We start from the raw sequence: 17,832 nt of genomic DNA, 5'->3' as shown, positions 1-17,832 counted from the left end.
TACCCTCTCTCTTACTTTCGGCTTTTGAGACTGAGGTGAGGCTGAGCTAGGGGAAAGAAATCACTTCATGTGGTTATAACACAGGTCTGGGCAATTTTAGTACTGAAGTGAGAGTCTTCTTATGCCTGAATGTGACTGAAGTCCTATTATTATCCAAAAGTGGCATTAAAATTATGAGAGCAACTAGAGTTTACACAAGGGTAGGGAGGAAATAATGCACAGAGTTTGAAAGAATGGGATGGGGGAGCAAGGAAGAAAAAATATTTTCTGCTAACATTTTATCAGCTAAGACTATTTAATCACTAGCTACAAATAAAATCAATTTACCATGAGGAACAAAAAACTTTTCAAAACACAGGCTCTTCTGTTAATGCATTGGATAAACCAATGGAGGAAGGTAATCTATCCATTGGCAATTAAATTGCCTTGTTTTCAATCTGTCTCCATTAAAGACATCTCCCACTTTCTGTGGACAGAATTTCTGATGGGAAGGCTCAGAGTCGACTAGAAAAGGCAAGTGTTCTCCATCTTCCTGCTTATGTTGGCCAGTGATTCTAGTCGTCAGGTGTCTACATAAACACAATTACTCAACACTTCATTTTGTAGAGCCTCGAGTTGTGACTACTATTTGATTTGGCTGAGTGATGATGAATACATTATTTAATCTCCTCCGGACATAGTTTCTTTGATGCAAAATAAGATTGACGATGCAAAATAAGATTGACGATGCAATTAAAGATGCAATGAGAAATTTTAAAAAGTCAAAAGCTACAAAAATCAGAGAGCCAGCATAAATACCTCATGGAAATGACACCCGCACGTCCCCTGCAAAAACTCTTTGTGTCGCCCCATGGTTATAGAGAATGTGTCAACCACTTCATAGCCATATTTTTTAGCAGCTTCCAGGATAATCAAATTTTTTTTCCATAAATTCTGAACTTCACTCTGTATTGGAAAAGAGAAAAGAGAATTTTTATTAAAAGGACTGTTTTATGATTTAATAGCTCAAGTTGAAACCACGTAAAAGTCATCTTTTTTACAGATTGATCTTATTATAAGACAAAGAATGAATTTCTTTAAGATGTGTTCTAATTTTTTCAAAATATAAATATTTGTGCATATATAAAACAGCAATACATCAATGTCTATAGTGGCACAGTTAAGAACTTTTTCTTCTATGAAAAGTGGTTAGATTTATTGTCCACAGAGATCCACTGAAGTATCTAAAATTCTCAATTTAAAAACTCAGACTTGAAAATAACAAATTCTATGTCTATTTATTTGAATTTTGCATTGGAATATTAATTAGTATCTGTTTTGTGCTCAGCTTTGTGCTGAAGGACAGGTATACAATGGCAAATAAACCACAGTGTCTATTCTTAAGACAGGGCATTCAAACAGGAGAAAACAAATATGTAAATATTTATTGAGTCCTTTATTGGAGGGAAATATACCAGACTCTGGGCTTAGCTGATGGCTCAGTGGTAAAGAATCCGCCTGTAGTGTGGGAGATGCCGGAGACGTGGGTTCGATCCCAGGGTCAGGAAGATCCCCTAGAGGAGGGCATGGCAACCCACTCCAGGATTCTTGCTCAGAGAATCCCATGGACAGAGGAGCCTGGCAGTCTACAGTCCAAAGGGTCACAAAACAACCGAGCTCCTGCACACAAGCCAGACTCTGGCTTGGGAGAGAAAATGGAACAGCTCTGCGGGGGCATGGCAGATTTCAAGAGGGCTTCCTGAGCAAAATGAGGTTTGCTCTTGGCTTCTGGGAGCCCCAGAAGTGAGTGAAGTCTCCATCTGCTGCTTCTGTTAAGTCATATTCCTCCCTCCCTCCCCAACCATGCTCAAGGCATTGATGGAGATCAGCAGAGGTTCTAGTTTAGGTCCACTGTTGAGAAGAGGGACTCCTCCACTAAGTATAACGGCTTCAGGATTTCTCATCGGCTTGACCAGGGCTTTCTCAGACTTACCTGTAGTCTGAGACTCTTGCTACCTAATCCACCCTTCTTCCACTCCCTTCGTATCAGACACATTACAGCCAAACATGGTTCCCAGTACATAGTGGACACTCAAGAAATATTTGGTGTTAAGACTGAGTGATATGCATTGGGTGGTGTGGTCTGAAACTCTTCCCACCTACTCCTGCCCCTTCCCTTTTATTCTTCTTAGATGTTCTTTCCAACAAATCCCCTTATCTGGTTGATCCTGTCCTGGTGTCTGTCTCTTTGAGAACCCATACTGCCACAGGGAGGGAATTGTACTCCCTCTTCCTTTTCTAAAGATCAAAAAAAATTTTTTTTATTTTCAAGGTAAAAAAGCAAATAATTATTTGCATTTGTTAATCCAACTACAAGATAAAAGAAGCAGTACAAAGGTGTCTAATTTTCTGTCTTTTCTGTGCTTGCACACCTATTTCGGTGACATTCAAAGAAAAGTGTTTCTCCCCAAATGAATGTAGGGAATAGAGAAGGATCATAAAGGAGAAATCTGGAGGAAAAGAAACAGATGGGAAACAGTCTGTGTCATTACCTGAAAAATACTGCTCAAGGTGCTCAATAATGTTTGTGAAGTTTTTTCTTGTCTGGTTACAAGTACCCTCTCAGCCTTAAGGTGCCCAGTTATAAAAAGTAGAAGATACTTTGAAGTAAGTGGTTTCTAGAGAAAGGTTAGTTCTCTGAGAAAGAGATTCTGAGCCAGAAACTGGCATGCAGGGGGCCAGCAGGAGGTCCCCTCCCTCCTTGGGATCAACACCTCCAAGGGAGTGAGGGGAGACAAACTGGGTAGAGACAGAAGTTGAGCTGCAATATTGCTGCAACACAGGCTTTTGCTGATCCCACCAGAAGTTCTAGAGCTGGGAAAGCATTTCTGAGATGGTCCAGATTTATAAAAGGGGGCTGAGTCTTGATTGAGGCTCTGCCCAAAAGAAAGAGAGGCTTTCTGAGAGCCTCCTCTGTGCTGAGATTTGTGGTTTGCATTTGGGGACCAGAATGAGCAGTGCAGACCTCCCTCCCCTACCCCGTCCTTGCTCCCACTAAGATTAGACTAGAAGGGCGGGGGCCAGACAACGAAGCACGGGATCTGCTGAGGGACACAGACAAGGACATCAGACAGTTACAGGAGCTCATGGCAGGAACAGCCTATTGAGTCCAGGGTCTTCCCAGTCCAGAAGTCCTCAGTTAGGTTTTCTCAGAGGAAACTGTACTTAAACTAACACTGGAAGGGCGAACAAAAGTTCCCCTTGGCGGTGGAGAGTGGGCTCCAAGAAGAGGGAACAGTAGCTTTAAAGATCTGGGGGTGACTGAGAGCTAGGCGTGCTTGAGGAGCCAAAACACTCAGTAGTGGAGTGAGTGCATGTGTGTGTGTGCACGTGTGTGTGTATACATGTGAGTACACATGGGTGCATATACACTGGATGCAAGGACTAAGTCTATCTAGGAAGGTGAAGGCCACATCTTGAATGGGCACGATGAGGACGATGAACGCCAGCGTCTGATGACGAGTTCAGTTTTCTTTTCTGCCTCCACTTACCACCATAATTTTCTCTTTTGTTTTATCATTTCCCCTCCTCTTCTTCCTTCCTTTCATTTTCACCAAGTCTGCAAAACTGATGAGCACCATCGAAGCCCTGATGGCAGGCACCATGGTTCATGGTATCTGGCATACGGTAAGTGCCAAAGATCTGTTTGCTGAGATGAGTTCATTCTAAATCTACCTGGAGGCATCATAGGTCCTCCAGTTCCGGGTGAGAGGCCGGAACAATCAAGGAAGCAAAGTGGAGCTACCAGAGTCCTCAAGTAGGAACTGCAAACATGACCTGCAGACCTCAAATAACATTAAAGGAGATTCAACTCATAACCCATAGAAGAAATGATCAAAAGACCCCTCTTCTAATCCCTGACTGTCTCAAACCCTTCAGCTACCCCAGATGCCAATTGTCTCAACTCACTTTACATGACCTTAACCCCACCTGACTTCAAGAAGCTGAATTTGGTGGTTTTACTTCGACCACTTTCTACTATTTCTCATACTTTTGCATCACAGATCTGGTGGCCAGGAAAGTAAAGTTTTGAGAAAGGAGAGGGGGATTCTGTGATGTGTGCTGGAGAAAGCTAGGAGCACTTGTAATTGACACAAAAATAAATCTCACTTGGTTGACGCAGTCAATGGACAGCTTCCTGTCTCCCCAATTCCCAGTGCTTCCTGAGCTCCCCCTGAGCAACTGCACACAATCCAGGCTGCCTGTGAGCTCTCCTAGCTGAGCGAGAGCAGCTGGTTCTCTTACCTACAGATGGTGTCTTTCTTTAATGAGACTTGTACTTAGTGTTGAGACTACCGATTTACTGTCTTCTATGAGAACTGATCAGAGGCCTCGACTCCTTTCATTTATAAACATCCAACCTGAGGCAAAATGAATGATACTACTTCAAAGACGAATTCTGAAAGCAATCGGTCAGAAATCCTCTTCCCCAAAGCCACTGTTTTCTAAATTACTCACTGATACTGATAATTTCGTATGTGATTTTAGCAGGAGTCTTTACAGTGTCTGAAACATGAATGAGGGAAGAGGATATTTACAACATAAGCCCTCTCATCTAACCTTCAGGTTTTTACTTTTTCAAACTCTGGTCCAACCTTCTTCTTTATGAATCCAAAGCATTATTTATGGGCTGGTGTCCCCTTATGTTTCCCTTATGGGATACAATGGAAACAGTAAGAGACTTTATTTTGGGGGGCTCCAGATTCACTGCAGATGGTGACTGCAGCCATGAAATCAAAAGACGCTTACTCCTTGGAAGAAAAGTTATGACCAATCTAGACAGCATATTAAAAAGCAGAGACATTACTTTGCCAACAAAGGTCCATCTAGTCAAAGCCAAGGTTTATCCAGTAGTCATGTACGGATATGAGAGTTGGACTATAAAGAAAGTTGAGTGCAGAAGAATTGATGCTTTTGAACTATGGTGTTGGAGAAGACTCTTGAGTGTCCCTTGGACTGCAAGGAGATCCAACCAGTCCATATTAAAGGAAATCAGTCCTGAATATTCATTGGAAGGACTGATGCTGAAGCTGAAACTCCAATACTTTGGCCACCTGATGCGAAGCTGACTCATTTGAAAAATCCCTGATGTTGGGAAAGATTGAAGGCGGGAGGAGAAGGGGACAACAGAGGATGAGATGGTTGGATGGCATCACTGACATGGTGGACATGAGTTTGAGTAGGCTCCAGGAGTTGGTGATGGACAGGGAAGCCTGGCGTGCTGCAGTCCATGGGGTCACAAGGAGTCGGACACAACTGAGTGACTGAGCTGAACTGTCCCCTTATTTCCAGGAATCATTATAACTGATTTGAAATCATAATCCTTAAGTGTACCATCTCCTTTTAATTTTATGAAAGTTGTTGAAGGTTATACAGTGCCTTTAGGGTCCTTTTTCAGGCACCAGCAAGGATCCTTAGAGGAACCATGAAGTTCACACAGCCTGGAAAATATGGATTTACCTGTGTTAAGAAGTGTACTCCATCCACTGGCAAATGAAATCCAATTCCCAATGTTTTGATGATCACAAGGATATTGAGTAAGTTTTCCCTGTGAAATAAGCAGATCTTAAGTCATAAACTCTGATGACATTTCTAGATGTCCGTATTTACACAAGCAAGTGGAGCGGAATTCCTTTAGAATGTGATAATTGCCATGTAGGACTAAATTCTCATTTTGTAGATTTGATGTACCTTAGTGCTTTTGTGTGTGTGTGTGTGTGTGTTTGTGGATAGAGTTTTATATGTCAGTGGGCATGTTTTGGTTTGTAGCAAATGGAGACTTGGATGCTGAAGAGCCATGTTGCAATTGGATACAAAAGTATTTTTGAAACATTTCAAACTAGACTTGAACTGCTGGATTCTAAATTACAAGTTATTCCTTATATAAAATCTTGATAAAATTCACTCACATCAAGAGTAAATTTTTTTTATTTAGAATACAAATGACAATTATTGTTGCAGGAATTTACCTCTTTAAAACCTTGTCAATAATTTGCAGATGATTGGAATTAAGCCACTGAACACCACCAACAACCAATACAGTCTGACTGGTATTCTCCAGGGGACCTGATCTGAAATCCAGAAAGAAAAACAACACGTGTTGCCTTGAAACAGATGGTAAACATTTTAACAGCACTGCCTCACATTTCATTGAACCCTAGCTGGCATCCTGATCACAAGACCTCCTTATCATTTCTACCTCGTTGTCAGCCATATTATTAATATTTGGTATTTAAACTTTTCAGCACATCTGATACACAGCAAACAATCATGACTATTAGTAAAACATCGGTAAATTGTGGTATGGTTTCGTTCAAAACTTCTCCATTGTACCTTTGCAAGAGATGTTCAAGGGCTTTTTCAAATGTTGGTCTCAATGAAGGGCTCATCCAAAACTGGGGATAGTAGGAATAACTGATCAAGGTCTTCCCTCCATTGACATTGTGGTAGAATTTAGTGCCATGCACCTTCTGCCATTCCTTCAGGGTTTCATTCAATCTTTCAATCAAATAGTACATTATCCCTCTGTTGGTTGAATCTCCAATGAAAAGAATCTACAAGTTAAAAAAAATTTTGCTTTCAAATCTGACGTGTACAAGATATAGAAGACAATATAAAATAAGTAACCTGATGAAAACAGAGACATACATCCAATTGCAGGACAGCCCTTTAAACTCTTAAAAAGGACATTAATTCTTCTCTCCCAAACCTGTTCATTTTCCCTTTCCATATTCCTAGTAATGACATCATCCACTGACCCACTAACTCATGTTTAAAGCTCTTTGCTTTCTTTATGCTATCTTTAATTTCTCTATCCCTCTTAGGCACTTCACTTTCTCACCTAATCAGCTTAAAGTGTTATTGATTCAAATAGGCATGAAGTATTCTAGCGCTGTAAGAATACTTAGAGATGTTCCAATCTCTTGATTTTGTAGATGAGAAAACTGGGAATCCACAGAGGTTAGCTAGCTCAATAGAGGTCATGCTACTACTTGAGAAAAGAGCCACAGAACTAGAATTTGATTTTCTGAAAAGCAGTCTGTGTTCCAGGGTGCATGTCCCAGGACCATTTGCCATGGAAGCCTCTCATCTATCACCTCCTTTAAATTCCATAAGCACAGTCCTGCTTGAGTTGTTAACTACTTGCCTAATAGATCTTCTTGTAACATGTGTGTAAGTCACCCAGTCATGTCCAACTCTGCCACACCATGGTCTGTAGCCTGCCAGGCTCCTCTGTCCATGGAATTGTCCAGGCAAGAATACTGGAGTGGGTTGCTGTTTCCTTCTCCAGGGAATCTTCCTGACCCAGGGATCAAACCCGGGTATCCTGCAATGCAGGCAGATTCTTCTTCCTTGGCTCACCACCAGGGAAGCCCTCTTGCACCATAGCTGCCCCCTAATTCATTCTCCACACAGTAATACTGGGATAAATTTCCAAATGTCTCATCTCCCTTTCATGCTCAAAAACCTTATCAGCTCTCCATGTACTGTGGAGTCAGGTTTTAACTCTGAGGTTCAGTTAACATTTACTGAATTTTTATTGCATATCGACTTTTGCTAAGTGGAGATTTCACACTGAGTACTCACTTTTAATCTCCATAATCATGAGATATGAGTCATTATCTCTGTTTCACAAATGAGGTATTTGAGGCTCAGGGAGATTGAGGTTATAAATCTAGTAAATGGGGAACACAGGACTCAAATCCAAGTCCTTGATCTCCAAGTGCAGGGTCAATGGCCCTATCCTCTCAACACTTTCTTTCAAGTAAGCAGGTCAGATTTCTACTTTTTAACTGAACATGATTTGCAGTCAACAACATCTGTTTTTCCTTGTGCTAGTCCATCTGCCTAGAAAGCCCTGCCCTCTGCAACCTAGTCTGTATAAATGCTACACAACCTCCAGACTTAACACAGACGTCTCTCCCAGAGGGTCTTGTCCAATGCCCCAGTCAGAATGACCTTTCTGTCCTCTGTGACTTCATTATAATTTTCAATTCCATTACTGATTTTATCAAAGACTACATGAAATTACAGCTATTTGTGACTGTATCTTTTTTTTTTTTTTTATATCATATCAATAAGTATTTAAGGCCAGAGTCAAGATTAATTTCTAAATTCTGATTTCCCCCATAGTACTATGCATGCATTTTAAAAATATTTATTGAACTAAAATTCAAAGGGACTTTTGTTAGAGACAATTCCTTTAATGTCTCTGGATAAGGTTTAATTCCTTCTTCAGCTCTTTACTCTTCTGTTGAGATTTCCCTTTGCATTGTGTGCTGCATGCTAAGTTGCTTCAGTCATGTCCAACTCTTTGTGACCCCATGGACCGTAACCCGCCAGGCTCCTCTGTCTATGGGATTCTTCAGGCAAGAATACCAGAGTGGGTTGCTGTGCCCCCCTCCAGAGGATCTTCCTGACCCAAGGATTGAACCCACATCTTTTATGTCTCCTGAATTGACAGGCAGGTTCTTTACCACCAGCGCAACCTGGGAAGTCCCCCTTTGCAATAGTCATGAACATATTTTCTTCTGATTTTAAAGTGGTCACACTGCCATCACTTGTCAGGCAGTACTGCATTCACCCATCCATAATGAATTTAGTGAGACTCTGCAAAGGTTTATTCTTTCATGGTAAGTGTATTCAACAGTAGTGTGAAGAAATCCAGAAGGCATTCTCTTTCAGAATTTCCCTTCCAATCACTATTACAATAAGCATCGCCAAGCTCAACAGAGTGACCTAAGATGTCAAGGTCCCAGTCACTGATCCTCTAGGTCAAGTTCCATCTGGAGTGTCAACATCCCAGTATAAGAAAAATACTCTGTGAAATCACTTGAAATTCTCCTTACTGGATTTGACCTGTAAATATTTGTTTGTTTTTCTGGTCCAGAATTCTGATTTTTAAAAGGGAACTCTCTTCATTTCAGAGACTAGTAAAGACCCAACTTCATTTGTGTTGTTAATAGTTTGCTAAGGCTGTCATAACAAAGCAACACAGACTGGGTAGCTTAAATAACCGATATTTATTTTCTCATGATTCTTGCCTAGTAGTCCAAGATCAAAGTATCTGCATGGTTGGTTTCTTCTGAGGACGTCTCTGCTTGACTTGTAGATGGTTGTCTTCTGTGTCCACATATGGTCTTCTGTGTATGTCTGTGTCTTAATCTCCTCTACTTATAAGGACACTAGTCATATTGGAATAGGGCCCAGCACAATGACCTTATTTTTGCTGGTCAGTCTCTCAGTCATGTTTGACTCTTTGTGACCCCATGGACTGTAGCCCCACAGGCTCCTCAGTCCATGGGATTCTCCAGGCAAGAGTGAGTTGTCATTTCTTCCTCCAGGGGATCTTCCTAACCCAGGGATCAAACCAGGTCTCTTGCATTGCAGGCAAATTCTTTACCATTGAGCCACCAGGAAAGCCCCCATTTTTCCTTAATTACCCCTTTGGAGGCCCTGTCTCCAAATACAGTCACATTCTGAAGTACTGAGAGCTAGGACTTCAAAACATGAATCTGATTGGGTAGAAACACAATTCAGCTCTCAATACCAGTAAGAGACCTTGGCAAGCCAGTTGAGCTAAATTTCCACTACAGATTTTTCTTACAGATTCTCTCCATCTCAGTATCAAGATGCAGTCCCTCCTAGTGTTATCTCTGGGGAGCCAGTAAGATCACTGGGCGTCTGTGCTGTGGGCTACAGAAGCTAAAGGAAATCCAAGTAGCTGCCTATTCCTAAGAGAAAACATATTTTCTAAATGTCCAGGCTTTTCTGTGGAGTTGTAGGAAGATGCAGCCCACCAATGAATGACAGAGGCAAAGAATCTGTTTTTCAGAATTCTTAGATACTGTTATTTATTAACCAGATGATCTTAGACAAATTATGTGACTTCTTCGTGGGTTCATTTCCTTCTGTGTAAATTGGGGAAAATAATGGCAACACCATAGAAGACTTGAATGAGCTTTTAAATACTTATTTCTGGCACCCAGCACACAAGAAGTAAGAGCCAGCATGAGGCACAGGAGAGGCAAGATGCGTTTTGGAATGCTTCTCAAGTGCCCTGCAGTGCACCGCTTGCTTGCTGTTCAGTTGCTAAGTCGTGTCCAGCTCTTTGTGACCCCACGGATTGCAGCATGCCAGGCTTCCCCGTCCTTCACTATCTCCCAGAATTGGCTCTAACTCATGTCCTTTGAGTTGGTGCACTTCTAGGCACTTTATTTATTTATTTATTTTTTATTAGTTGGAGGCTAATTACTTCACAACATTTCAGTGGGTTTTGTCATACACTGATATGAATCAGCCATAGAGTTACACATATTCCCCATCCCGATCCCCCCTCCCACCTAGGCACTTTATTTTTATATGACACCAACTTAGTGCCCTCAATTTGCTTTGTTTTAATAGGAAATAGCTCGTATGATTTTTTTCTTATAAGCATTCTGTAACTATCTTGGATTTCTCATTGATCCAAGATTTAGGAGAGGGAGCTTCAGTTTCTAAGTGGGTGCATTTCTGTATTGTTTTGTGTTACTGTAGTGTACTTGGCTGCTAATTGTTGGTTTTATGTAATATGTACTCTGGGATCAGTTGGCATGTGAGATCTTAGTTCCCCGACTGGGATCGAACCTGTGCTTCCTGTAGTGGAAGTACAGAGTCTTAAGCATGGGGCTGCCAAGGAAGTCCCTAGGCACTTTAAATTCATTAGCTATTTCAAAGAAAAAGTCAGTGAAGATAGGAAGTGTCTAAATCACAGCATCCTCTCTCTTGTCCTACTAACCCTGTTACAGACTCTCAACAGGGCTCGGAGGTTGCTGGTGAAGCACATTCTGAATCAAGCAGACTGACAACCTCTGAACAGTCCCTCATGTCTCCACTGCTCATCAGGAACTAACAAGCTCCAGGGAGAAGGAAGGGGCCTCTGCAAAATACCACCACCATCTGCAAAACAAATTCTCCTAAACTGCAAACAGCGAGATAGCATTTTTTGAAACTAGTAGACACAGCTCTGACATAGAAGACTATGTTCTATCCCAGTGCCTTTCTATTCATGAAAGATAGAAATGACAAATTATAACTAAGATGTAAATGCACTTGTGAATTTAAGATTGCTGGTTCTGTAGAGGAAGCCATTTTGGGAAGAGGTTAATTGGTATTCCTAACTAAAATATTTCTAACTTCAAAATATCAGCTTTTAAAATGCACACAATTAGAAAATAATACCAGGAATAAGAGTGGTTCTTTTCAGCCACATGATTCATATTTGGTCTTTAGATCATTCAACTTGGTGAATTTTTAAAAGGAAATGAGTAGCTTATTTGTTTTCAACTTCCACTGTAAAGGGTCTAAATTATGATAACATATATGTATAACTAGCCACACAATTTGTAAAAAAACTCTTCTTTCCTGTGAAAATTACTGCCTATACTAGCATGCACAGGTGTTGGCTGGCAGTGCAATCAAAGAAGAAAAAGTACAATTAACCAATATGAAATTATAAAAATAATCAGTTAGCAATAAAATATTAAAATAACTGTTTCTTCTCCCTACCAATTTTTTTTTAAAGCTCCAATGATATTAAGCACCACAGGGAGAAGTTTTTTCTTTCTTTTTTTTAACTGTTGAATTTCAAGTGTCCAGAATAGGGCCTAGAGTAAAAATCAACCTTATATATTGGCTTCTTATGTGAATTAAAAAATCAGTCAGCAATAAGGGAAGCAATTAGATTAAATCCTTGTGTTTAAAAGCATTTTGAAAACTCATGCAAATTAATCAGCTTAAGTAAATTTACTTCTACCTCTACAGAACAATGGACTAAGAGGGAAGGATTATGCATTGGCTCAACAAAGCCCATCACAGGAATAACGTTAATAATATTTAGGATTCCAGTAGCAGCTTTATTCCAAAGATTGAATGGCATTTTCTTATGCAGCATCTCTCTTCTGGTCATGGGGTGCAATAGAGAGAGTCTATCACCATCGAGGTGGGCTCTGGAGAGGAGCAGAAACATCTGTGTCTCAATGTGGCATGAGAGGCTGGATCTCAGCTCATCAGCAGGAAACAAAGATGTGTTTAGAAGAGTTTTGCATCTGTTTCTATTCCCCAAACTTGACATGCAGGATGTCATTGAAAAGTATAAGGTCTGCTGTTTTTTCTACTATATTTCATACCGCCATGGACTCTAAGACCTAGAAGCACACCTTGTTCTTAGGCTTCATTAAAGCTTATGCTTATTTTAAAAGTCTTCTTAAAAACCATACAATGGTTTAATTATCTTTATTTTCTTTTCTAAATTTCTCAACATGATATAGTCCCTGCATTAGGTGACATAGGCTAAGTGCTATTAACAAATAAAGCCTTGAATATATAGTGGCCTAAACACTATCGACTTTTACTTCTTCAGGAAAATGGTCCAGGTAGTTCGAGGCAGGGGTATGTGTGGGGGCAGGGAGGTCATTCAGTGTCCCAGGATGAGTAGACCTGGCCTTTCTCAGATACAGTTTCTGAGAACTCACTGGGTGTTGATATCTAGCCGGGGGAGGAGTAAGAGCTGCCAGGTTTCCCATGGGTCCACCCTGAAGGATGGGCCTGTCACTGCTGCTCAGATACCATTGGGTAAAACCCAATCATAAGGTCACACACCTGACTGCAAGGGAGACTGAGAAATGTAGCCAAGCTTTGTGCCAGGAAGCGAAAGAAATGAGTTTGATGAACACCTAGCTAGTCTTTACCACATTCTCTTACATGCTAAGTCTGGGAAAAAATAAAAATCGCTAAATTCAGATTTTCCACCTGTGAATTAGCAAAAGTATGAAGTATATGGAGGGCTTCCTTTGTAGCTCAGTCAGTAAAGGATCTGCCTGCAATGCAGAAGACCCGGGTTCAGTCCCAGGGTCAGGAAGATCCCCTGGAGGAGGAAATGGCAACCTCTTCCAGTATTTTCGCCTGGGAAATTCCATGAACAGAGGAGCCTGGCGGGCTACTGTTCATGGGGTCACAAAACAGACCCAACTAAGTGACTAAGCAACAACATGAAGTATATGAACGGCTAAACTTATCATCCATATGATGCATAAAAGGACTTCTACTCTTAGAGAAATTGGTTCTCTGGGACAAATATAAGCAAGAACAATCATTTATCAGTGAAAATGCAATAAACACTTTCAGAATTTTTGATTAAAATATAAAATAAAGTAATTTTCATCCCGTTTTGTTTCATCATGAATAAAGGAAACTAATGATGATGACACCTACATATGTAAATATTTAACTCCATTACCTCCTTTCTCCAAACTCACCAAAAGTAACAAGGAATAGTTAGCAAAGCAAGTTATAAAGAAATGAAGAGGAGCAATGGGGGCTCACTGTGATAGCTTTCTATAAAGGTCACTTGTTAGGGTCTCAGATTCTTCTGATCTGTTGGAGCTGGGAAAGAAGTGGGTATATGCAGAATCAATAGATGGGAGAGAAAACCTTGATTTAAAATAATTTTCCATCTTTCTTTCTTTCCTCTTGCATAGGTTCTAGCTTCAATATTCACAGAAATGGGGAAATTTCTTCAGAGCCAACAAAGTGCATGCAGATGCCAGCACAGGTCTCAGCCAGTTAATAGGAGCCCACTGGAACCTTCCAAGAGGGGAAATTATATAGGAGCTCCTTGTCCATTAATCCTGACAACACCTACTTACTGAGGAGCTCTCATCATGGTAAACAACGGAAATGAAAGTGAAGTGAGGAGTAGTTTTATTCACTACATCTAGTCCAGGGCCAAGCACGGCCTATACATTTAGAAAGATCCACAGTGACTCCCATGAGCCTCATGGTTGGGCACCACACTCTCATAAGATAACTGCCAAGTGAGGTAGTAGAGGGTGAGTCAGCTCTAACATGAAGCTGAGACTGATCAGATGGCTAATGATATTTAGGGCAGGATGAAAATCAAGCTCTACAAAGCATTTCTCTATGAAATGTAATATGATTGCGATGCATGTCTTTCAATGATGCATTTTGATCAAACTGGCTATACATGACCAACCAAATTGCTCTTTGGGGTTAAGAACAGATGAAAACTGACATAGAGACAAGTCACTCTAAAACACATGAAATTGGGCAAAAATTAAAACAAACAACAATATCACCTAGACATGGATAGTCTAGCTGCTTGGAACAAAAGTACCTATCTGTTTTGCCCTTGCCTCTGTATTGTGGGCTTTATGTGTATGCCATCCTTTCCTGGTAAGAGTCAGGTACACTCCTTTCCTTCTATTCACCTCTTTTTATTGAAACTGACAAGCAACAATGAATTGTGCAACCATAATGGAATTCACATATTAACCAGAACATATTATTATAAGTTGGGCGTACTTCAAATATGTAAACACCTTTAAGTTCAAGACAGTACCTAACGTGCAAACATTGCTTTAAAAATGTAAGTTACATTTCCTGTTTTAACAGCTGAGCTTGAATACTTTCAGTAAATATTGCCTTTTTATATTTTCCTTTCTTAATTGCACTCTTCTGTCAGGTATTTTATTACTGAGTAATAAAATTACTGAGTTTGTCAGCTGAACTATGTTTTCAACTGACAAACAAAATAAAAGCTCATTTACTCAGTTTGGTCAGACTCCTAAGTATTTTCAGTTACAAATTTCATTCTCCTTCTAAACTATTTCTTATGTATTTTGCACTGTGATTACAAAACTATGCTCTGATAAATTTTTATAACTGTTCCATTCAAAATTTACTGAGTAAGAAAGAGGTGTGTATGTATTTAGAAACATTCATCAGAGTACAATTTAACACACAGCTTATACTTTTTCAATGGATTTTGCTTTGACTCAGCACAATGGTACATCATAAAACCTACGCATACTTACAAAAGCCTTCAAGTGAAATAATTCATATTTGAATAAATTTAGAGTTTAAAAGGGGTCTCATATTTACCTGCCCTCCAGACACGAACAAGTATGTCATAGAAACTGATATAAACGCTCTGAGAAGCCTTGAGTCATCTTTTCTCAGAGACCAGCCTCCCGTTCATAGAAGTAAAGGCTAATAACTGAACTATAAAAGTTTGGCCCCCCCTTACACATGGAGTGCAGTGACATTCCTGGTCAAAACTACAGGAAACTTGAACCACCTCTTAAACCCCAATTGATTCGTGTTTTGTTCCTTCTCCACAGGTGGGCCTCCATTTCCAAGTATAGCTTTCCACTCATCAATGTAAAGCAGTAGTAAAATGATGTCAAAGGTCATAATAACAACATAAGGAAATTCAACTGAGAAAAATGAGTGCTTCGAGAATTTAAAGAAAGTAGAACACTATTTGAAGGCCTAACTTTCCAATAAGTCTCAAACAGGCCCAGTCAAATTCTGTCTCCTTTAAATTTGGTTCTTTGGAGAAAGACAACTCAGTTTAATGTATTTCCTTAAAGGTCATCTTGATTGAAACTTAAAATAAAGTTCTGTTTTTTGTAGCACAACGTATATTTGCACTACTATACATGGTGACAGTGACATGTTGGATTCTCACTGTAAAAAGTCTGAATTTTCCATATTAATTGAAAGCCTTCAAATGAGAACGGGCACTACACCATTAGAAATTGCATGTCTAGGTATGTCTCCACTTTTACACAATCCAAGATGCATAAATTGGAGCAAATTGAACATGAGTAACTCAGACTCATCTCCATATCCCCTTCACTTGCTTGGTTCCTGCCCATTATCTGTTTCCTCCATTCTCTGTTCCCTCCAGTAAGAGAAAAATCAAAGGAAGCACAAAACCCGAGTGACATGACCCTCATTACAGGTTCTTTTGAGAAAAATGAAGATATTCTTTTTTTTTTTTCTAGTTCAATTAAACTATTCCAAACTCATGTGATTAACTGGTAGATTGCTTGTAACTATCAACACCACTCTGCCCAGGCACTTTCTCTTTCAGCAAATCTTCAAGACTCTCCCAGTCCAGGTCAGGTGTCAGCCTCTGGGCTTTCTCCAACCTCTGCAATGATTGTGTTATACTGTAAAGATCACATCTCTCTCATTTGTCTTCTCCTACTAGATATCTGGCACCTTGGAGGACCCTGCTGTGCACACCTAGAACAGACTCATAGCTCAACAAAAGCCAGGTAAATGAATAAACAAGGAGACAGCCCACAAGTTAGAAAAAGTGGTCTGGGCTTAACTGTGTTAAGTGATCAGCTGGATTCCACTCTGTGATAACATGTCAGGGAGAACTGAGATTGCGTTTCTGACCTGGGGCAGCAGAGTTACTCCGATGTCCTCAATAATTTAAAAAGTCACTTCATTCCTGATAGCCAGTCAGAGGCACTTACCGCTCCCTGCTGAACTTAGGCATTTGTAAACTGAATTTCTGTATAATATCACTCAAATAATATGTTTCTTTTCTTGAACGTTTGACATGGCAAAAAGTGCCCCCTACCGACCTCCTCCCCAAAAGTTGAGGATTTATAAAAAAATGTTTGTGTTACTTCTTTTTCTGTTTTTGTAACGATATGCTTTAAAATGTACTGGACTGGCCAAAAGGTTCACTTAGATTTTTCTATAACATCTTATGGAACAGTCTATGGTAAAATCCAAATGAAATTTCTGGCCAATCCAACATTTGTCTTTGAAATAGAATGGTAACTATAAAAAGTTCTGGGTAGGATGAGAAATTGCCTCAGTAATGAAAGGAAAGAGTTTCAAGATCACAAGTATATTTACATTTTACTCTGAGAGAATGAGAAATAGATATGCAGGGACAATATTCTGTTATCAAGCCCTAGTCATAAGTGGAGCTTTCTGCAAATAAGTGTTATTTCACAGTCGTAATCGTGAATGTTGACACGACCATCTCTGTGCTGTGTGGTATATGAGTACATAAACCTGTCTGCACATTACCAAATCCTGTGATTCGGAATACAAAAGGTCTTTCTATTTTTGCCTGCTTTTCATCTCCACTACCTCTGCCCAAGTTCTGATGTATACAACTCTTTAAAATAGAGATTTTTGGATTTAAAAAGGTGCTCACTATTGTAAAAATAAAGGTAATACACACATGTATCCCCTGCTTTCCAAAAGTTCAATTTATGCCACTTCTTTTTATGAAAGATCTACGTTAGGATAGGCTTTTTTCCTAAAAGCAAATATCCTCTTTAGGTTTCTTTTGGTGAGCAAAAACAGATACTAACCTAGGAGTTTTAGGAAAGCAAAGAACTGTAAATTGAACTTTCAGAAAATGGGGAGCACTCTTCAGCTTCCTCTATTTCAATTTACCAAAGACTTCATTGGAGAGCTCTACTTGTGGATAGTGGAGGAAACCTGTATGTAAAAAGATATCTTTACACTTGATCAACCAGAATTTAGGCTTCCCAGGTGGTGCATGGGTAAAGAATCTGCATGCCAATGCAGGGGACGCAAGAGACAAGGGTTCAATCCCTGGGTCAAGAAGATCCCCTGGAGAAGGAAATGGCAACACACTCCAATAATCTTGCCTGGAAGATTCCATGGACAAAAGGGCCTCGTGGGCTACAGTCCATGGGGTTGCAAAGAATCAGATATGACTGAGCGCGTGCACACACACACACACACACACACACACACACACACACAAAACCATAATTTACTACGTGAACTGGCGTTGTGGCCATGTGACCTGGGCATTCACATAGGGTCTGTTTATATAGGGTCCTGTACTTGCTTTCTGGCTCTGCTTTTGCCTTCTCAAAATTCGTAATAATTATTGACCACAGGGTCCCGCATTTCTGTTTTGCCCCCAGCTTGGCAGTATATATG

The 17,832-nt window shown here is 40.1% G+C and overlaps 1 protein-coding gene across 3 annotated transcripts in view; it reads right to left on the bottom strand.

Annotated features, from left to right (window-relative positions):
* Positions 1-17,832, bottom strand: part of CPED1 (cadherin like and PC-esterase domain containing 1) — a 320,654-nt gene that overhangs the window by 19,824 nt on the left and 282,998 nt on the right. For 2 of the 3 annotated variants that reach the window (XM_065938748.1, XM_065938749.1), the window contains exons 18-21: positions 6,373-6,593; positions 6,009-6,110; positions 5,500-5,587; positions 799-945 (exon numbers count right to left, since the gene is read on the bottom strand). In XM_065938748.1, the coding sequence (XP_065794820.1) occupies positions 799-945; positions 5,500-5,587; positions 6,009-6,110; positions 6,373-6,593 (558 nt within the window). The remainder of the gene's footprint in view (positions 1-798; positions 946-5,499; positions 5,588-6,008; positions 6,111-6,372; positions 6,594-17,832) is intronic. The other variant, XM_065938750.1, reaches the window with a different exon arrangement.

This window comes from Muntiacus reevesi, chromosome 6, assembly GCF_963930625.1.
Source record: "Muntiacus reevesi chromosome 6, mMunRee1.1, whole genome shotgun sequence".
In the NCBI taxonomy this organism is placed as follows: Eukaryota; Metazoa; Chordata; class Mammalia; order Artiodactyla; family Cervidae; genus Muntiacus; species Muntiacus reevesi.
The sequence above is the reverse complement of the archived record's forward strand: the minus strand, read 5'-3'. Positions and strand labels throughout refer to the sequence as shown.